This window comes from Venturia canescens, chromosome 10 (assembly GCF_019457755.1).
Source record: "Venturia canescens isolate UGA chromosome 10, ASM1945775v1, whole genome shotgun sequence".
Classification (NCBI taxonomy): Eukaryota; Metazoa; Arthropoda; class Insecta; order Hymenoptera; family Ichneumonidae; genus Venturia; species Venturia canescens.
In genome coordinates this window covers 14,045,691-14,068,957 of record NC_057430.1, presented here as the reverse complement: position 1 = coordinate 14,068,957, position 23,267 = coordinate 14,045,691, and the positions used below count along the sequence as shown (strand labels likewise).

The following is a 23,267-nucleotide window of genomic DNA, read 5'->3' as shown; positions in this document are numbered from 1 at the left end:
TCGAGAGCCCGAACACATGCAAGAGCAGTTGAGAAAAGAATGGCAGGCACACGTTCAACTGGATGCGAAAGATGAACGCGCGCCCGCGTATGACGTAAACTGGTCCATTTCCTATTAAAAAGATGGACCGAGGAAAAATGCGATGTTACGTACGCCATTATACGCTGCTGCTGCTGCTGGCTCCTCTCGCCCGAAAGGAGACGCGCGTACACACTCTCCGGTGTGATCGAAATCACGAGTGAATTCGAGCCACGATATTATAGACCTAGAATACGATCTCCAATAGCGTTACGTTTCAATTTCGTGAACGTGATGGATTTCGCGAGTGGATATAGACAGGCGGGCGGACGGGCGGGCGAGGTATCGTGATGGCTGGAAAGCGGGAGAGAGGAATCCGTAAGATAGTGGCATGTCGAGCGATCAGGGACAAGCAAGGAAGGACAACACACCGAAAGAGACTGATTGGCCCGGAACGAGGTTTTCGTCTGCTCCTCCGTTCGTCCAAACTCCAGGGGTTGTTTCTCCCGTCGCAGGGGCAATTTTGTGGCCAACTTGCCATCTTCCCCTCTTACGGTTTGATTGTACGAAAATTCGGAGCTAAATCTATCTCGGATCGGATCCCGAAAGGACTTTATTGTTACGGAGTGATTCTACGTCAAATTTGAGGCTTGTTAAGAGGCCTCAAGAAACGAAGAAAATTCCCCGAGTAATCTTTCGACTTTGATACTTTTTCTAAAAGCTCTATAAATATTTCTTCGCCTACACTTTCTATGTCTCGAGCAGAGAAACGCTGGTCTGGACCCTGAGGCATTGACGACCATCCAACCTTGGTTAAAAACTAACCAAACTTTTCTTTGTCTCACTTTCCGTCAGCTCTCCCTCCTCCTTCTTCTACTTTCCTTTTTTTTCAACGTTTTCACGATATTGTCCGAGTTGGACGATACACGTGCGAAAAGTTTGGTGTATTATTATAGCTCCCATATCGCCAGGGGATATACACCTTAGTGCTGCTCGGCTACCAAACATAAGCAAGCACTTTTCCCTCTCCTTTTTTCTGCTTCTCTCTTACCTTTTAACCGTCAGCATGGCCTGGTTTTAGAACTGTTTTCTCATAAACCTGCGAGAGCTTCGAGCTCTCGTCTTACGCGCCTGTCTTACCTCCTCGCATATAGACGCATCCCCGCACCGTATCGGTGTTTACACGCTTCCTAGTTCGAGGCTGCGGAGCCACGACTAGGACTTTAAGACAGAAAGCTTCCGAGCTGCTCATACCCAACGGCTATAAAAATACTATGAAGACGGGAAAAAGAGAGAGAGAGAGAGAGAGAGAAGGAGAGGAGGGGGCCACGGGGACCTTGGACGGAGACGGAGACAGTGGGTGCCGTAGACGCCCCAGGAAAGCTCCCGTGTTTTCTGGGCACATATGTAAAGCCAACGACGTCGACGACAGGAATATGCTCTCAGACTTTTTGTCGGTGGGCAAAATTGTTCCTGGATAGTTTACCTTTCAACAGTCAGTTTCAGCCTCAAGAAACACACAACCAAGGTCCAAACTTGTTCTCGTGTTTTTTCCAACTCGCGTATACTTTTATCGCGTCATCGTGCCATCAAAGTTCCTCGATATTGCGATCGCTCGAATCACTACAATCCTCAAATATATTCATTCTTTCAACTCCGATAAAAGACAACGAGGGAAACAACTAAGTCCCTCAAATCTCTCAAATTCACTGAATTCGTGATGAGAACATATAATTCGCACGAACTTGAACTACTTGTAAAATATTTTTACGATTTACTTTCATCCCTCGGAAAGGGCACACTTTGTAAATTACGTGATGTGAATCTTTAAGACGCCCGAGTCCATGTCGACCCAGTGCATTTCTGTTGTTAAGCTCGTATATGGCTAGCCTTCTCTACTTTACTGTGCATATACCTTTTAGCGAATATATGTAGAGAGAGAGAGAGAGAGAGGTGAGGCGAGAGAAATATGTTGAAAGCTTACGTGTCGGTATATACGTGTGCATGAGAGGGAATGTCTGGAATTGTCTAAGAGCTTGCGCCAATTTATTATGTATTATTATTCCCTGCACTTTCCTTCCTCTTCATTCTTCTCTCTTCTCTCCATAAGGCCCAATGTCCTTTCAACTGGCTTTTACCTCTGTCACAAAAATATAAAGGACGAGCTTTTAGGCTCGCTTCGCTTTGAAATATCTCCGATGAAAGAGGGCGCGCGTCATGCTGCCTTGTCAACATAATAAATAAGTGTTTTGCAGCGCGAAAAAGAATCATTACTTTCTCTGTGTCAGAATACGAAGAGGCTCGAAAAATATCGTCGAACACACAAGAGCAGCGTTATTGCGAAAGCTTTTCACAGGTGACAGATGAATAAATTTTAACGTCTTTCTCAATTCTATAGTTTCTTTTATACTCATTGTACGTATCTTGATCGTTGAAATTTCATCGTCTCACTTTTATACTGCTTATGCAAATTGTTCGAATCGCTGCGTCTCTTTTTTTTTCTTCAACGAAATTCAATTCTCCCAGGTGTTCATAGATTCGCACTCGAAATGTTCGATCGTAAAACAAAAGAGTGATAAAAATTAACGAAATTATATTTCGCCATGAGCGGGCTCTGCATCTCTTAATCAAATAAATATTATTCGAGCGAACGAGACTTTCTTGAAGCGAAATTCATTCGTTGGATTTATACGTCGGATTCTGGCACGTTTGAGCGTCCAATCGGATTATTGAAATAAAGCGAGTCGAGGGAAAAGGGCAGGGTGTTTATATGCCCGTACATGCACGCGCGGAAGGCTGCTGAATCGTTGCAGAACTTTCCATTGCTCCATAAAATACTTATCTTCCTCTTGCAATCATGCGAAAGCGCTATCACTGTGTGTTGTTCTTCCTCTTTTTATTGCCACGATCTCTTGCCCCTCGATCGTTCGCGATTTGGCCTGGTCGATGCACAATTACAATCAACGTTAACTACCTTTTCAGCTCGTACGCGCGTACGCGGATACCGTGGCTTTTCATACTACGCTATTCTACACCGAGCTCCATGAGCCTTAATGCCTTTCGCAACTCCCTTTCTCTCTCTCTCTCTCTCTCCCGCCCCTCACGAATCACTCAACTGGTTGTATCTATACGCGCCATTTTCACTGCACGAATACAATCTCCTGATTGTTAATGCTGATTGTGTGCAGAATCGGACGGCTGTTTGGCAACGTAACGTGAACGCAGACGTAAAAAAGCATCGATTTCAGGCCCTCAACGCGTCAAGATTTAGTGTTTATTCAATTGATTACTGCCCGATAAAAAGCTACATCAAAACCCCCAAAATTAAATATTTATGAACGAGAACAAAAATCTTTCCCTCCAAGGAAATGTGTCGGATGAAATTTCATGGAATCGCCAAAGTACAAACACACATTTCGATCCGGTGAACTCGATTTACCAGCAGTGGTAGCAGTTGGGCTCATAACTCAAGTGCTCGGAATGTCGCCAACTTGAAACCGCCATCGTTGCCTGGCTGCCTGCATCGAGGAGGAAAACCAACCTCCCGGCTATATTCGCATCCCCGTGGATGTATTGTGAGGGATTCGAACTACCTTTTTGCTCACACCATTTCCTATTCCATCGCGGTAGGTACTCTCCACCGGGAGAGTTACCTTTTTCCCTCCGTTTCGAGCGTGCTCGTCACACACCTTTACTCACCGGTCCTCTCGGACCAATGTGTGTTATCCTTGCCCCCGGCCCCCTATTCCCTCGACTAGAAACTCTCAATCTCACCGTGTGTCTCCGTGCAGCAATGTACACTCGGATCATAACCGCGCGTGCACACACCCCCTTGCGAATAGCACGACCCTGTGGGAATGGGAGCCGGGCGAGGGGGAGGGAGAGAAGCACTCGGGCAAAGCGGGGACCTAGGGATTCGTGAGACTCGTAACTCATGCGCCCCACATCCGGTTCCTTCCTCGATAAATTCGATATTGTTTCAACTTTCGCTGCAATTCAGCCTGCCCCCTTTCCCCCAAACCCTCTTTCCCCGAAGCACGTAGCCCAGTTGGCGAAAACGTAGCGTGTGCACCGGAGGACAAAAAATAAAGAAAAAGCAATAGGAAAAACAACAGGCTAGGCACGCCATGAGACGAGAGAGAGAGAGAGAGAGAGAGAGAGAGCGATCTGGTTCGAACTCTGCTGCTAGATTGGCCGAAAGAAAATTGTTTCGTTCCAGAATAGTGGCTTTGGACACGGGTGTGCAACCGATGAAAAGAAAAGTACAGCAACTGCTTATCGCTCTCTATAGTTTATAGCTTGTAAAGTCACTGCGCTTCGGAGAGGTGCTGGAGCAATGAGGTCGAAACTTGTCCTGTCGGTGAATATTTTTTATTTGACACGAACGTTGAGAAACGCACACATAAAAACGGGGTGCTCGTGTATCTCGAGGGAAAAATAAATGCTGACGTATTTACGAAATCGGAGCAGGAAAGTTCGCAGCAGAAATCTCACGGAATTATGAAGCTGCTCGACAAAAGTCGAGGAAGAAGCGCACACTCCTGAGGAATAATGCCGATAATGCTTGCTCACCCCGCACACCCCGCCGTTCGATGTTACTTATCGTTATCGGTTTTTGACCATGGGAATAGCAGCGTTTGCGAAAATCTTGCCGCACCGGTTTTCTATCAAACATACGCCGAGTTGCTCCCGTTTATATGACCGTCCTCCCGCGCTTATGCACTTAATCCTTTCCTTTTCTCTGCGCCTCCCTCATATCCTCCCTTTTATTCAGCTGCTCGGCTCTTCTAATCTCTTAGAGAGAGAGAGAGAGAGAAAGTTTGCCGAGTTGCTCTACTGATAGAGGAGTTTGCACAGGTTTTCCCCATCCCTATAAAATCCCAAAGATTCTTCCATTCGCTTCTTTGGCATGTTTGGAATGATAATAAGCCTGCTTTTTTCACCCTTTTCAATCCGCTACGCTTCCGCCAATTGGCTCGTCAACGTTCCTCTCTTTCTTTTTTTCGTCAAAGTAAAAATTCGCGAGTTAACGTCCCAAATGTCTGCGGAGGAAACTTCTGAAACTCGCTCGCTTTGAATATTCTTCACGAATATATTCGCAACGACGAATAAACGTGAAATATACATTGGCGAGGTGGACTGCTACTTCGGGCTGCACGTTGTCGCAGCACATACGTGTTCTTCCGGAGTCCTTCTCCTCGCACGCATATCGAAGCGATGTCAGGAATCGCGCAGATTTACTCGATTCCGTCTGGTCCCAGTGGTGCTCGCGATCCATCCAATCGCACAAGATTTTATGCAATCACGCAGCAAATCCCTCATCTCTCGTTGCTGGGGAGTCTTGAAAAGTGCTCGAGTGCGCCTCTCGTACGCGCATACGCGCTTCCATGCATAATAGTAATCCTCGTGGATTTAATACTTCGAGTCATTAATGACAATATTCAAAAGGGATTTATCACTGCAATCCTACATATGAAATGGGCTTTGAAGATAAAAAGAAGTTCGACGAAAACTGAATTAATTAAAGTGGTAATTTTGATAAAATACCATTTGAATAAAGTCCGTCATACTTTTTTCTTCTCTTCGTCGCTTCTTCACGCATTTCGTCGAGCCTCCGTATTTTTTTTACATTATCGTAACTTCGTGTTATCCTCTACCGCGGACGAGAAGAAAACTCATCAAAATAACGAGCTCTCATCCTCAACATTATATCTGTCTCTTAACTCTTAAACCGAGAATTAATGACGTTCCTGTTGGTAATACCGGAATTCAGTTGAATGAAAGTTTCGAAAGAAAATCATTTCCCCCATCCAACGGAGCCGCACAGCCACCTTGTAAAAGAGAGGGAAGCAGGCGGGGGGGAGCCCACTTTATACTAAACGCGAACTTGTTGGTAACCCGGGAGTTATGATGTTAATGACTTTTCACGACGGGCGAGAAGTACCAGCGAGTTTTATGTAATTTGTAAAACCTTTGAAGTTCTCGCTCATCGCTCGAGCGATGTTGATTTTCTCTCAGGTTCGCGGATACCGCGTTTTACCTCTTTGAATACGCGCCGTTGGAATTGCACACAGAAGTACAGTGCACACACCCGCGTATTCACATACACTTATGGGAGTGTGTGAGCCAATCGCCGTCGTTACATGTGTACTGCAAATATAAATCCGGATTTTTCGTATTACATGTAGGAGCTGCTGAAAACAAGTGCTTTGATGACCGCTCTGGCGAGCTTTTTTCATTCATGGCCTGCCTGTGCGCGCATTCGTTCTGACTCGCATGTGTGCCGGGGCTAACGTTACTCCGCTTTTAACTTTCTTTTCCTCACTCGTCGAGTATATTTGTTTTTGTTTTTTTTTGTTTTTTATTCGCATGTGTGTTTATACTTTTCGTAGCGAGAATCAGACTCGTTACGAATCTGCGATCTGCGAATATATTTTCAAACGGACCTTTACCAATGAGAATTCCAATTTCATTTTCGTAATTCGTTCCCGAAAAGGTATAAATAACTTCGTTATTCGAGGTGGCGAAGACGAGGGAATCGTTCGTCTTATTTCTCTCGTACTTTTCTCTTATGATCCGTGAAACGAGCACGAAATCCAAGCCAATAGTTGAGGTCGAATCTCTCTTGTTTCTCTCGCCCTTTCCACGATTTCATTTAACCCCCATCGAGGCTCTCTTTATCCCACCTCACATCCGCCTTTTCATTCTATCTCGTTGGCCGTACTCATTTCCAATTAATTCTTTGCTCGTTCGAGCGTACCTCCGGTGAAACAATGGCGAAGTAGTAACTGCCAGTGCTTTTCAGCCGAGGGACCAAAGAAAAGGGATACAAAAGAACTGTGCTTTCGTTCCCGGTTTCTCTCTCTCTCTCGCTTTTACCCGGACCGTTTTCTTCTTTTTATTTAACTGTCACCGTTTCAAACAATTTTCCTCCCCAATTTGGTCCTCCTCGGACTCTATACTCGGACTTTGAAACACTCGCTCGAAAATTCCAGCTGATAATAACCTACGCGAAATATCTAAAAGTTCGAGCTCCTCCTCGTTTTTTAAACGAAAAATTGTCCACTGCTGGTGCACCATCAGCCAGATAGGCCGAACATCGAGCCTCGCTTATTCCTGAATTTTCGAAGGCTCAAAACGTATTAAAGAGTCTGACTAATCCCCAAATCCCTGGAATATGCTGACGAAAAAAAACGTACGAACGCAGGATTAAATATTCACTGGAAATTCTCTTTGTTCGCAGCACTGCCAATGCTCGCATACGTGCCCGAAATATCTTGAAATATAGTGCTTTTCATAACTTCGAAGACTTAATATTATTTAATCATCGCCCAAGGAAATCGCGGAGACGGAGGAACGTTAATATCGTCTTATGGAAAATACCCTCGTGCCCGGAGAGATTTATACTTTGATTGAATTGCGTTAGCGACAGCTGTTGCGTACGCCAGCTCCACTCGATCTATACACGTATCGAGGGAGAAGCGTCGATAACGCACAATTACCCAATATCGAGCAATAACCACTGAGTGCAAACCACCTGCGAATTAATGTATCGATGCAGCCATGGAGTATTGCCGCGCGCGGTCGGGGTAATGAAATAGGACTAAAAAGCTATTTTATACAAGGGGGGATTTCCGTTTGGAAAATCGTCAGAGTTTATCGATCGAGTTATAGCGCGTTGAATAAGGAAGGATAAAAATGAATTTGAGGTGGTATAGAAAAGCACGTGGATATATAGGATCGCCGTAGCGGGAGGGGTCGGGGCGGAAGGAACGGAGTGGTAATTTTGTGACGAGCGTGTAACCTCGTATCGAGAGTCAATAAAGACGAGACTTTAGCCATTGGTTCGATAGGAAAAGGGCGCTTGTCTCGTTCCCGAGAGTTCGAGAGTAAAGGCGCCTTTTTTCCTCTCTCGCTTTTATCGCGTTCGCATTGAACGCGACGAAAGGCAGTAACACTTTCTGTCTGCAGGATCGCGTCGCGTCGTCACAGCTTCGGCTTATATTTATTCTCGTTGTAAAAAACAACGGCTCGAGCACGGGCCACGCAGCGAGGTGTAGTGCCACGGGAGGCACTCACCCGCGCGCACACACGTCCCTCTCTTGCCTGGTGTTGGAGAATCTTTCTCGTTATTGCTATTACCGAGCTATCGGTGAGTGCTCGCAGCAAAACGTTCGCTTTTTCTGCTCCATCCGGAAACAGCCACTAGTCTGGTCGTTATCGTCATCGCGTGCTCGTTCGAAAAAAACCCAGGCACCAGACAAAGAAGAAAAAAAAAGGGTAAATAGAAAAATAAAAGTGCTCGAGTCGCCATGTTGATTCGGTGGAAAGAGCTCTGACGCCGGGTGTCAGGCGAGCCCCAAAAATCTTCTTCCGCCTCGCAGCAGATCTTTATCCCCTACAGTCAGACATGACGATTTCATTGGAGATAGACGCGACGGGACGAGAGAAAAGAACGTGTTAAAAAATTCGTACGAATGTATCGCGCGATACTCTCGCCCATTTATCCGCGGAGGGCGCTTGTCGTCAATGGGATCTTCTCCGAGGCACATACGAACGAGGAAAAATATCCGGGTATACATAAGTGAAGAATTGAGGTAGACGAAAAACTTATCTCGTTTCCGTAAACGTGACACTGAAACGTTATTAATGCTTTGCCGTACAATCTTCCTGGGGAGGGAAGAAGTAAGACGTTTCAATGTAAAAGCTCACGAGGTTCTTTCATCATAAACTTTCCGCAGGAGTTTTCCATGCTGGAAAAAGTACCAGAAAAAAAAAAACACACGCATTGAGGAACGAGACGCGGTTCAGGTAATTTGTTATTCCGAGGCAAATTTAACAAGCACTTTCATTAAGTTTGTTAAGATAATTAGCCCTCTCGTTTTGCCAAGATGTAAATAGCAATCTTTTTGCCCATTCGCGTACGCACTTCGTCACTCGAAGGCTCTCTCTTTTTCTCTCGTCTTCCGTCGTAAATTCGTTGAATGGGGAGACCCCCCGATGACGATTCCGCGCTCGCTTTTCTTCCCCGTTTTTTCCCATGAATCAGGAAGATTTTGTCGAAATTTTTCTCGCACCACGGCCTCTCTCTGTCTCTGTCTCTTTCTTCTCATCCCTTCGCCTTCCTCTCTCACCCTGACTATCTTCGAACGTAACTATTAGATATATATGCCTTTCCACCATCGTCTATTCAGCGGAAACGAAGCGAGGTTGAGATTACGTGGCAGGTATCTACGCGTACACATATATTTATATAAAAGCATCTGGTGACATGACGAAGAGAGAGCGAAGCTATCTTAGCTGCGACTTCCTCCCTGCAGTGGAAATTCTATGCACTATTCCTCTTTACACCCTGGGAGAGAAGCTCGATCGCCGTTAGTGAGGCGTGGATGAGTAAAACGATGAAAAGCCCCTCGAGCGCATTCCGTCGTCGTCGCCGTCTTTCTCCGCCTCCTCCTCTTTCGGTGTGCTCCGCGCTCGCCTCCTCGTTGTCGTCACGCTCGTTAGAATCGGTAAATTCGTGTTCCAATTATTCCAATTATGTGCACATGGCTCAACATCCGGCTATATGTACGTTTATATATGCGCGCGTTCATTAATTGAGTCTCCTTTGATTTCGACTCAATCACACATTTCACTTCACTTAATCAAATCAACAGCTGGAATGCGCTCCTCCTTTTTTTCTATCGCTCTTTCTTCAATTTGTCATATTTTTAGGAGGACGTTGAACGACGGATAACTCGAGGGATTAGGATGAAAATAGCGATATAAAAGGATTTCTTATCCCATTGGAAAAATCACGGGATTACGATTCATTTTCATTCCGACAATGGCACTTGCCATGCAGTCGACAATGGAAACGCAGTAATTTTTTACTTTTCTGGCCTCGATTCCTCCTAACCAAAACCAACGTCCGACGACAACGAGGACCCCGTTTTTTTTCTACTTTACTTTCCGCTTTCTCGCCGCCCGCGCCACTGGCAAGAAATCCTCCGGACTGTGCTGACTTACACAGGGGCACGCGGGCGGCTTTCAACGAGAGAAAAATAAAAAGAGCACCGAAACGACGAGCGTGAAAGAGTACCGTGTGCCGCTATACGTATACGAATAGAGGCGACAAGCCTGCTGCTGTGAGAAAAGGAGAGCAAAGGTGGCTCGCGAGAAAGCCGGCGAAAGATCTTATACTCCGCGGCAGCGGAGTAGTAAGGGAACGAGAGAGCCGGTGCGCGACCGAGGCAAGATCGAAAGGAAGCTGCACGGAATAAGGGTGAAACGCGAGGGGCTGAGAAAAGAATAAGAGAGCTTCACCGAAGGGAAAAGAAAAAAGAAGACGCGGGAAGGTATACTATCTTGAAAAATTATGTCAGTCCTACCTCAGCCTCAATCCTCCCCTCTCGTAGCTCCATCAGAGAGAGAGAGAGAAAAAGATAAAGATAAAGAAATGAAGATGAGAGCGAGAGGATGAAGGTAAAGCAAGAATATATACGAAATGAGCGTAGAACCAAAGCGAAAGTGAAGCGTTCGAGCTCTCGGCAAAACGAATATATGGAAACCCTAGCCCATTCCTGTACTCGTTTCTACGCTCGATATAAATATACAAGAGGAATAAAAATACTGCTGTGAGCAGGATAAACCGTGATTTCAGTTTCCTCGCCCCCTTCCCCTTCGGGCATTTTGCTATCCTTCGTATTATTACCGAACGCCTTACACATTTTATCCGCGTTCTCTGCGAGTTTTCCAGCTTTGTGTATATTATTCTCCATTCACGATCGAATAACGCTCGATCATCGCTCGACCATTTTAGGCAGAGATTTCGTATCGCATCATTTCCGCATCTTTCGCTTCACGTCCCGAGAAATTCACGGAGAATATAAGCATGAAAGATCCTTCGATTTAGCTCGATCGTTTAAAACCTCGAAAAAGATTTTAATCGTGTGTGCTCCCAAAGGCTCTTGAATCACGTGCGCGCTTGCTTCGGTGAATCAAAGCACCGGAATTGTGTACGCGTTAAAGGAACGTGATAACTGAGAAAGGGGCACGAAATTGTGGGAGAAAAACGTGGAGGAGAACGGAAAAAGACGGGAGGGATCAAGAGTCAAGATATCTCGTGCGCAAGCCGCAAATCGCCCGGAGCTCAACAATGTTTCTTTCTTTTCAGTCTCTTATATTCTGTTATTTTATTTTTCAAGTAGCTTCAGATATTGAGAGCGCTATGAGGGCAAAAAATAAACAGCGGAAAAAAGAGAAAACATTTCACATAACGACAAAGGAAAGACGGCGGAACGAGCAAAAGAACAATAGTCGTGAGCGTGATTGTCGGGAAGGTAAAAGAGTTGCGAAACTTGGCTAAACTTTCTTTCACCTTCCTTATTGCTTGGGAAATATTCCAACGTTTTATCATTATTTTCATCATGGAAAAAATCGTTCCTTTGACGGCCTGATAAGTTGGAAATCCTCTGGCAAAAAAGTGGTTCGTGCTAATGAATCTGTTTGTACCGACACTCATAGCCGGGGGCTTGGAAAGTCTTTGGTTTGAAATTTTCACCCGTGATGATTCGGCTGTTGGACACTTTACAAGAGTCGGGTGAACAAATATTTATGAAATTTTGCCTGAAGAATGGAGCCCGAAGAATGGTTACTCGATGCAATGGATGCTTGGAGGGGAATACGATAAATAAATGAACCAAAAGTCTCGGGAAATAAAGGCTTTGATGTTTGAGTCAATGATTTCTGCTGGCGTTAATAGTGAAAAATCTTGATCCATGAAGGCGATAGTAATCGCATTAATGTCTGTGGCAAAGCTCGAAAAAGAGAGAAAAGAGAAAATAAAAAAAATGAAAAAAGGAAATTGAGGATGTACCGCGTGGGCCTGGGTGCATAGACGTTGAAGCTGCTGTGAGACGCAACTTTGCGGTTCGATTATTTTTAATGGCTCGTAAATTCGAGTTAAGGATCGTTCTGAAGCCCAAAGTTAGTCTCGGTATAGCGAGATGAGAGAGAAGAGAGCACACGCGAAAGCAGGATGAGACCGAGCAAAAGCTCCGCCATTATTCCAAGAGCTTTTAAGCCAACGTTCCTTTTACGTTTATTAGGAACCTCCTACTTTGGCAGACTTTTAACCGACCTTCTACCTACCTCTTCTTTTCCGGCTTCGCTCATCGACGTATAGCTTTAACCTCCGGGGAACAGTCGCTCACGAGACCGCCGAATAACGCGCTAAAAAATCAAAGTGCTGATTTCTTCAACTAAACGCTTTTCTTCCATATTGCTTTACTTACATTTGCGCGTGAAGCTTAATTCCGAAATTACAATTCGCGCGCTCCTCCCGCTTGGTTTCCGAGCCTCCGCGATGCACGCGCATACTTCGTACAACCTTTCGTTTATCCACATTTCTAATCGCGCGTCGTAACGCTCGATCCATCGATCGTTATCGCAAAGCAAACTAGAACGCTCGTCGATGAGATCAAACATTTAATATTCGTCGATTATGTTTCGTCAGTCGCTCACCTTCGGCAGGCTTATCGGCGTTTATTTCTCACAGCAAGTTTCCCATCGGCTCGTAAATTTCTACTCGAGCTTACCCAGACAACATATTTCGATCACGATTTTCCACAATTTTCATTAATTTATCGTGCCTCGCCACCATTTTATTTCCCAATCACATGCGTTTATAATTGCGGGAGTTGGATTATAAAATAAATAATGAATAAATCATTGCAGCAGAACAGTCGAACGAGCGTTGATGGAAAGTTGATTAAAACAGCTTGCGTGCCTCCGCGGAGCCCGAGTCAGTTCAAGAAATCAAAATGTTTTCAAATAAATAATTTCCTCGGGGATTCGGTTTGTTCTTTTGCCCTATCGACGACTCGTTATTTCCGTGGCATATGTGTCCTCGATGAAACGAGGCCGAGTTGAATTACTATCGCTCGCCTGGGAAAAGTGCACAAAAAAAACAAATAGCGAGCTCAACAGTCGCAGAGTCGGAGGATGCGTGCGAATTTTGAAAGAGAAAACAAGCTACCAATTCGTCCAGTTTTACCTGCGAGCTCGTCCTGTGAAATTTGCTTCCGAAATCGATATCCAAGTACAGAATACACGGTAACATTACCACTGTTATGATCACTAGTACACCACAAGCTTTTCCTAAAAAAGTGCTCGACGCCATGGGATTCCAGAACGCGGACGTCGTTTTCGACATGTCGCTGCCGCAGTAATCGAGAGTCTACTGAATTGAGATATCGCTAGCGGGAACGAGACTTTGTAATACAGAAAGTAATTAAGCCGTATCTATAGGAGGACCGTCGATATTTTTATTGACGAGTCAATTCCACGGATTGGCCACGAATGAAAACTGGAACTTTGTCAATCACCGAACGATGACAATTTTTTAATTCTTATTTCATTATTCCCATTTTATATCGATCTATTTCTCGGCCATTTATGTTCAATGTCACAATACATGTTTATTATCGAAATAACGATAATATTGAAGGATTCATTATGGAGCATTAAAATACCAGGGAGAGAGGAGAGACACGACAAAACTCGTGGCGTTACGTTTCACAATTTACTCATCACTTTTGTCGTGTTCGTCAACGCTTTAACCTCTCGTACTTTTATTTCTCTTTCCCTCTGCCTCGCCCACTCTCATGCTCCATATCACACTCCGTCTCTTTCGTTGATTCGTCGAAATTATAAATCAACCGCGGACCGCAGTGAATGCAGACACAACCAAAGCGTAAAATTTCACGAGTTTTCCCTCTCGATAGGCGAGCCCCTGGTGAAATATTTACCTCGTTGTTTGATGAAAAAACATTGATTTTCCAGTGAAGCTTTCTGCTTTTGTCCTACTAAAAATCACACCAACAATCAGTCGGATGTACGCGATCGCTATGCTGATTTCTATCAAACTGATAATCATAATTAATCAGTGGGTTTAAGTGCGGAGCTTGCTGTTTGTTCGGGTATTTAATCTAATCTTCTACGAGCCATGCGATTACGTGATTTCACTATTGGCATATTCCCCCGCTTTCGTGATACGAAAATCCCTAATTTGCTCATTGTATGATAAAATCAATTATTGGAATTGGCGAAGAGGCTCAAAGATGCGATAAGAAAAATGATGCCGAGTCAAAAACTACTTTATGACTCTGATCAAGCTTATTTTATCACAAGATTAAATGTTCCTCTGATCAGCAGCATCGCAGTCTCTTTCCCATTTATAATTACGAAAGACTGGCATCACGATAGATCGCCTCATGAAAAGCATACGATCCTGACAATTCGCGCGAGGTAATGAAAGGAAGTGCTGCGAAAGCTTAGCAAGACTGCGGTAAGGAAAAAGAGTCGGGTTTTGTGTGTTCCACGAGAGTAATTTCAAAAGTTAATACAACTTTTAATGCGAATAGTACGAAAGCATTGACGGGCTCCTTCTTCAAGTTCCTTCTACCTCCCTGGATCGAGTGGTTTTCAAATCTACTTGGCCCATTCCTCTTCATTTCGAATACCTGGGAATACACTCGCGTTTGAGGCTAAAAATGAAGGTTTTTTTGCTCGCTGGGATTGCTCGAGCTTCGATAAACCGCGAATTTCCTGAAATAATTGTACCTTCCAAGCCCCATCAATGTAATCGCACAGCCAAAGGAAGCGGAGTGTACTTTCATCCGGCTCTCACCGTGTGTACCCAGGACCACTCGTCTTACGAACAGTTCGCGAAACTCTGCAGCGAGTAGGAAATTTGCCAAAATGCCAAGAACAGGGCGCGAGCATCATCAAGCTTTCCTGCTCCCTCGCCTTTCTCATCTTCTTTTCCTTCCTCTCTCCTTACTACAAGACTGAGAGATAACGCAAAGTTCGCAGTATTATTATTGCTATAATATTATCCCACGTCAAAAGTCCCTTGCGATGTTTATCAAAAGGCACGCAACTCGTAGCAACAGCTCGTGGATTATAACCGAAGACTGTCACAGTCACAAACATGGGCTTTCTTCCTCTTCTTCCTCTTCTTCTTCTTCAACTGTAAATAAATTACCACCGAGCCTGATCATTCGTACACATTCATCGAGAATCCTCGTTCCGTTTCAGCCTGCTTTTGTCAAAAGTCTCAAGAGCAAAAAGTCACTCGACAAACAATTATAATCCCATTTATAAGGAAATTCCAAATCTCATTATCCCCAACGCAAAAGTATGATTTACCAGAGCTTATCCGCACGTTAATGGATATCGACGGTACGCCAAGTTTTCCAGTTGGATTTGCTCACCCTTAAATATGCTTGATGCGCTAAAAACCAGAGAGAGAGAGAGAGAGAGAGAGAGGAGCGTCAGAAATCTGATCGACCATGATGATGTCAGCGAGCACGATGTAAGCCTTGCTAAAGGTCCATGACTATGGATCGCCGCTTATATCGCTTTTCATTGTTGTCCTGACAATGTGAGCACCTCCAACAATGGATTCCCTCACTCGATTTTACTCCTTTTATCCTCCCTACATTTTTCCAACTGTATTCAGTATCTTTTTCCTCCTCACTCCTTCTTTCCATCTATTCATTATACTCTTGTGATCTTCGGCTCACTTCATCGTTGTTCGATTTTTCTTTCACTTCTTCCTCGTGTGCTCCATCGACGTTTTCTTTCGACTTGTTCGACACTCGCGGTCACACCTTAAACTTTATTTCTATCGTTACATATCAACGTCATTTATCAACTCTCATTTTTATGGCTCAATATTTTCGACTGCTTTTTCAAAGCTTCGAACTTCGTGAAGAAATAGATTTTCGAGCAGTTATCTCGGCTCGAATGTGGACCAAAGCATTTGCTGTTACAACTCTTCGGCGTGAATTTCCATTTCGACTTTCTCGTCTGATATTTCTTGTGCCATATTTTAGGCCAAACCGTTCTAATTTCCTTCAATTTCCTATCTGTCAACTATTTTGAAACGAGAATTGTCATCGCGAGCGCGAGCTCGCGGTAGAAGATCGAATCAATTGGAATGGCCAAGCTCGCGATGTTCGATGCGTTTGGTTGTTCTCGACCGGCGGGACTGTTCTCATTTAAATTCATTAGTGATTTAAGGGAGTAATGAGGAAAAAAATTAGTAAGGTCATCATTTGGGATGAATAATTGGAGGTTTGAAAGGCGGCGCTGGCGTTAAATTTGCTGGCCATTTAAATCAGTGATGTTTGAGATTTTATTGGGCAATTCGAATGCTCACAAGCGTTAAAAGTATCATTAAATCTTGCGTTTAATTGGAGTTGAAGAAACGGTAGAAATACTTTGAGCGGAATGGCCTTGGAAGTTAGCGGGCGGATGTTTTAGAGAAATAAACGCAATTGCTGTGGATCGTGTGATAAAAATAAAACTAGAAACTTTGAGCTATTTGGGAGCGGTGAACACGTTTTATATCAGCAGCTGGCAAGATTAAAAGTCAAGCGGAGACTGCCGCAGATATACTACGTAGCATCTTCAGCGATCCTCCTTTTTATCCCGGTCCTCGGAGCATTCGGCATTCTCTTTCCACGGACTTTTCCTACCCAAATTTAAATTCCGCTCCAATGTACCGGAAAATCGAGATTCTGAGGGAATAGATTAGAGAACAAAATCGTGATTCGTATCACCAAGAAGAATTTGGCAATGCGCTAACTTAAGCCAAACAGTAGATTTAAGAATTAGGTTCTTCGTTGGCAGCGGTCCCTCCGAGCAGGGGGGAGTCTTCCGGCTTCGTGAATTGAAATTCTCCCTCGAGAATCGAATCTGCATTGAAATGATTTCAATTAAAGTATTATAATCGAAATTCGATAAACAAAAGCAGGTGATTCTTTCCGCAACACGTTTTTTCGATCCACTTCCCGCCGCCAAGTTTTTCTGCTCCGACCTCCGCGTTTTTTCCTCAACTTCATCCCTGCGATATCGCGTAGAAGCTTCTTTGCATCTTTCCAAAGCGTTCAACTCGCGCTCCGGAATCGAGAAAGAACCGAGGCGAAGTCTCTCGCGAAGAAATTATTGGACCACACGTACACCGGGCTCGGGAGCACACTCGCGCGTATGCATATACATGCGCAAATATATAGCGTCGTGACTTTTTCTTGGCTCTTCGACTTTTGCGAGAGATCCGACGTCGACGGCATCAATTCTCTCTCGACGCCGGGGCGTCGTCGACGTCATGCTCTAACGCTATAGAAGCTTCTCTCTGTTTGAGGTAGCTCAGATCTTTCTCTTCCCATCCAGCATCCTCGCCCTCCTCTTCGAACTCATCCATTCTCCCCACTCCCTCAACTTTCACGTATTAACATAAAGTGGATTCAATATCCTTGGTAAGAAGTTAATTCAAATCCCACCGAATGTTTGAATAGATGAAATATCGAATTACTTTATCTCTCGCCCGCGCCCCGAGCTCCTACCAAAAGGCTTTATATTCTTATGTGCAAAATGAGCTATACATAAGTATATACGAATTTATGCGTAACGATCTATGAAAGCTCGAAGGTAACTGAGCCAGCCGAATGGTTCGTTAGGGCAGTCAGATGGTAGAATGTTTCAAACCCAAATCAGGTAATCCAGTTACGTCAGTGACCGCAAATGGCCTTTCATCGGGCTATCATAAATACATATATAAATATATATACATATATGTATATGGTTTGAGATATGAGTGCTGTACATATGGGATTGATCCTCTCGATTATTCGCCACCTTCGACCGCAATTTTGTTCATCAACGTGCCAGGGTACTTTGCTTCCTTTGACAAAGTGATCACACCACCACCACCACCACCACCACCACCACCACCAGTCGAAAGCCATTTCATCATTTCCATAAAGTTGGACGGGGTCTTTGAGGCTTCCAACGCGAGCAGCAACATTGTGCAGCAGTACTCGGCATTAATTTGTCAATGAAATGGGAGCGAAAGTGCCGAAGTAAATGCATGGTCAGTAATTTGGGGAAAGAGCGAAAGATGGACGGCCTTGAGATGTTATTAAGAGGAAGATTAGGGCGAGGGCTTTGACTCGAGGAGATGGGATATGATGCAGCTTGGTTATGTATATGCACGAGTTTATCTCGGTAACGATGACAGGTGGCGCGCCGTCGCGTGTCTATTGATTGAACCAGCCGCCCTCTCAGTTTTCTAACACTTTCTCAGCCCTCGTTCTGCTCGCACGCTTTCTTCTCCTTTCGTATCAGTCCTTTCTCTCTTCTTTCTCTTAACCTCGACTTTTTCCCTTCGTTTTCCAGTCTTTTTGAACTTCCGCTCCCGCGGCCGCTCTCCGCTCCCCTCTGCGCTTGCTTTTCCAGCTGTTCATTGCGCGCTCCGAACTTTTCATGATCTCCTTCGTATCTCGCGCTTTGTCATCGTCCCCTTGTTCCAAAGCTCCACTCGCGCCGTCTCGCGCCCACAATTCTCTCACTATATTCTCCCCTCCCATTATCTTGCCTATAATGCATAGGGTTATATTCTCGTTATTCTCGTCACTCATCTCGTATCAGTTCATTTACCTTTGTTCCTTCTCGTGCGATCCCACCACACATACGATTAACCCTTTTGATCCGGGTAACTCATTTGTGCATTGTGCAGCTTTTTTCCTCCCTTTCGCCCTGCCGCCCTCTCTTTTCGCTCTTCCCCCGCCCTGCTGATTGAAAACCGAAGGTAGCCTAGCCACATACATCGATCCGAGGCTCATAATATATTCTCTCGTTTGTACCAGAATGCTCTCTCCCGTCGGCCATTGTCGTTTGTACACAGCTTGTTGTGTGGCCCCTCGATAACAAAGGCTTTTTATAACGCTCATCATTTTCCCCATTAATGTTGATCAATCAATTCCCAATTGTTGTATCCATAATGGCTCGTTTCATATACGTTTTTATTGTTCCTGCCTTTTCATTCACTGCGTGCTGCTATTCCGATTCGTGTTCTTCCGTGCGACGTATGACGCACGGTGGCTCACGGGCATTCGCGTGCGCTGTCTACCGGCTCACTCGCAAAGGCCGAGAGAAGCTCCGAAAAACTGAGTCGAGACGAGCGTGACTGTATTTCGGCAAAGTTTCTGTCGGCCGGGACGATTGAAAAGTGAGGAAAAACTCGCGGCTCTTGCACAGCGATTTATATGTGCGAGCCGCGCGATCGATGGCCGAATCATCCTACGGTGAGAAGTCTCACCGGAGGCTCCTCAACTTCGGAGACCACCGGAGTCACACTCACGAACTACGCCTTCGGGGTGGTTTAATTCGACGTTTGGAAGTTCGAATTTTCCTTCCTCATTCGCGAAGCACCAGCGTTTTCGTCTCAATTCCTCAATTTCACGAGCCTCCGTTTCACTTTGTGTTCGCCTTTGTATTTTGAAAACAATAAGCCACGGCTCGTTTAACTGAATTATTTACTTTTGCCCTTAAACGGTATAAACAAAAGGCGTTTGTCGGCTTTGTCTTTCGTGTCCGATCGAGTATTATATCAGGTCGATCAGACGAATGCTCCTCCCAACGTCCCGCTCCCCGGCCCTCCTCGCTCCGCTCGTGCTGATCGCTCCAGGCAGCATCTCTTCATCGCGTTAACCACCGAAACCCCCAACATGGCTCGTAGTAATCCACAATATTCTTCTCCAGAACTCGTCGCCGTATATAGTATGTGTTTTGGCGATCACGAGGCATGTAATTATCGTTCACAAAGCTTTCAAGTTCCTCTCCTGTATCGAGCTCTCTTCTCCTCTCCTCGGCTAAGACTCTTGCTCGAACTTTCGGGGCGCGCGAGCCAACTTCCCTCGGTTTCACGTTGAACCTTCAATACTTCACGAATCCACCCAATAACTATACCTTCAATTTATACCCAATATTCAAAATCATACGGCTCCTCCCCCTTCCTCGATTCTCGTCACTATCACTTTGTCTTCAAACTCAATTATTCACGCTTCCATTGATACAGATGCGCTTGAAGAATGTTCCCTAGTCACTTCGCGTTGCCTTGCCAAAGATCGTTGAAGAAATTCGTAGGAAAAGTGAACAAAGATATTCGATCGTATATAGTCGCGCTCGCGATTGAATCCGCACGTTGTGGCTCGATATATTCGAAACCCGATTTCCCAGCTCTTATAATCCGAGGCTTCGGGTTCCTAGGGAGGACTCGCAAATCCGCTTCGCGGCTCGAAATTCCTTTTTTCGAATTCTCCCCGTGGAACGAGCGGGGATCTCGGGATCGTTTTTCACGAACCGCGTAATACATCGAGCCAACAGAAGTCCAGGTCGTTTCAACAGCCAATTTTTGTAATCACGTTTTCTCGAATGAAAAAATGCGAGCGAAAAAGACTTTTTGCGTCGATGTGAAACTCGGAATAGGGTTTCGTTAGTGCGAGTTTGAAATATAACGAGTTCGTGAAGCGGCGCGCCAGTGTATCCCGCGTCGAGAGCTCGAGGTCGGAAACATGTTAGCTACCGATGATGCCCTCGGGTTAGCTCGCCCGACGAGAACAGAGATAACCGCGTACCTTACAATCGGAACTTCGATGTCCGTGTAATTGAGTTTCACGTCGATCTGCAATGTAGATTATATGTTTGACCCCTGGATCAGGCCGTGCCACTCTTCAATCTCGCTTTTTCTCTCGCTCTCTCCCCGTCCCTCGATCGCTTTCATTCGTCAAAGATTTCATTACGTATATGGTCGACAGCACCTGCGAGGAAAACTGGGCAGGTGAGCTGCTCTGCAGGAAAACACTGTTTTTTCCTCGACGCGACTTTGTACAGGAAACTAAAACCGCCGGAAGGTTGTTCCAGGTATTTTCGTTGCAATTATCTCCATCTCTATTTTCCTTGCGACGAAGAGCCATGATTTCGAGCGGTTATTCAACTTTTCGGCTTTCTTTGAACACTCATCCGCGAGGAGTAACGCTCTTCGATCATTTATTTGAAGCTCAGAGTCGGTGAACACGTATAATGGTCGTTCCCCGACAGAGAATTCTCCCGACTGATGAAGCAACTCGAGATCGAGTGAGAGAGATTGTTCAAGTGTGTGCAAAGAAAAATTTGTGCAGGAGTAACACGCAGTGGGCGGCGAGGGCGGAGTGCCGGATATACGTTGTGAGCCCTCTCAGCGTTTCAGCCAACTGATATTCTCTAATGAACGGATCAGTGACTTTGATATCGACTACGAATACACACAGACTCTTGGAGCTTCCATCTCTACCAAGAGAGGAGGCGAGGAAGGGGGTGGGAAACGAGTGTGAGGGGGGTGTTCAAGGCGTGAAGAAATGTTCCGTCTCATCCCCGGCATGGCGAGCTTCAGAAAGTTCAAAGGGAAGCCAGCATCCCCCGGTTTTACTGTGTGTTTGTAACGATGTTTTTCGCTCCGGAAACGATAACAGTGAAACAGATACGAAACAGGTCAGACGCGAATCACACGAAATATACTATTTTTCCCATAATCCGATATTTTATACGGAGCCATTCTCAATTCCGCAGCGATCGCGTCCGCGACCCTTAAACGCACACACCGTCGAATACGCCATCGCGAGTTTTTTAACCGAGCGCATTTCCAATAGCGATAGATTAGTGATGAATTGAAATTTATTCGTTCAGTCATGGCGACGGCAGCGACACCGGATAATCAATATTCGCAATTCATTTAATTACACAAACAGTTTTTTCATTTGTAAGAATATTGAATTCTCGACATTTTCTAATAATAATTAATCAGCACTCGAATCATGATTTTTTATCGGAATTCGTTAGCTTCGTGCCCGAATATGTATAATAAACAATCATCATTCCATTCACATTTACACTCGATTGCCACATTTTCTCATTAACGCTGATTTTCCAGCTTCATAGATTGCTTCCTGCAAATTTATGATTAATATTTTAGCGACGGAAACTCCACTAAGCAAACAATATTTGTAAATTTACATTCGAATAATATCGCCAAATGCTCACTTTATGAAGTACCAATGTGTGTTCTGGATAACATTTCTCCAGCTATGCAACAACACTCAAATAACGTGTATTAATTATGATAACACACGGAGTCCTCTCTACGAGACAGTTGAACGAGGGGGGAATATTAGCTATTCGTTATGTGTTGGATATATAATATTGATGGTTTAGCAAATTTTGTACTTTGCTGTTTCTCCAGCCATACTCAAATTCATAGACCTCTCGAAGATTCTATTGCCGTCTATCAGAGTGATCGATATATTGTCAAAAAAGCTCTAATCGATTAGATCGTCGACGCGATTAGACAAATCTCCGAAATATTCATCACCGTCGTTGCTCCTGGCGTCAAATTTCAGCCTGAAGCGCGAAATCAGGTGTGAATATTCACGAAGAAAAGGACGATCTAAGAATAAGATACGACGTATCATCTTTTTATCTACATCGATTGATAACTCGACATTTTCTTATGAAAATTATTATGTTTGTAAATAATAAATGTTTTTGCCTCTTTTTTATTTATAAGTATAAACAAACGGTCCGGGAGCTCATATTACTCTTTCGAAATCCTTTGCAATAAACAACTTGTTAAAACGGCAATAAAAACGTTTCAACATTCGATTTTCGTGACTTCATTCTTTGAAACGGCGACTGCGTTTTCTCGTTTGCTTTTCTTCTTAGATTTATGGGGCATTTTCAAATTTTGTGCTCGTTTCTCGCCAACTTTCCGATCCATGATTCTTAAGTTGGAAGAGAAACGCTGCGGAAAACACCCCCATCCAATTCCCGTATGATAATTTTTCACGAAGCTACGATCTTCCGAAAATTTAGCATTATGGAGAATCGAGTCCGAAGCGGTTTCGAGGAGATCGTCTAGCCACGCCATTTTTCATGAAGAATGAAGAAATCAAAATGAAAAAATCGAGCAGTTTTTTCTAAATATTCAAAGAGCTTTCTAAACGACGAAATAATCTTCGAAAAAGCTTACTTTTCCGAAGAGCTTCCACGCGAAAGATCAAAAGTATTTCAACAGAAAAACATAAAAAAAAATTCTCTTGAAAAAGAGAATCTTGAATTCAAACAACATTCGAATTGTTATTAACAATAAAATTGTTTCAATTGTAGGTGCTATTTTCGAGCAAGGCACCGAGGAAGTACAGTCAGCATTCAAATACGCCCTAGCAAATCACAACCAGAACAACACAAGGCGATTCGATCTGATGGCTTACGCTGACGTGATCAATACCGCTGACGCTTTCAAGCTGTCCCGACTGAGTGAGTACATGTATATCCCGAACGAAACGTCAGATAAGTCTTTTTCGTCAATTAAACTTGTAAAAAGT

General features: G+C 44.4%; 1 protein-coding gene across 5 annotated transcripts in view; it reads left to right on the top strand.

Moving 5' to 3' along the window:
• Nucleotides 1-23,267, top strand: part of GluRIB (Glutamate receptor IB) — a 169,598-nt gene that overhangs the window by 75,668 nt on the left and 70,663 nt on the right. For all 5 annotated transcript variants that reach the window (XM_043431214.1, XM_043431213.1, XM_043431215.1 and 2 more), the window contains exon 2: nt 23,050-23,199. In XM_043431214.1, coding sequence (XP_043287149.1) covers nt 23,050-23,199 — 150 coding nt within the window. The remainder of the gene's footprint in view (nt 1-23,049; nt 23,200-23,267) is intronic.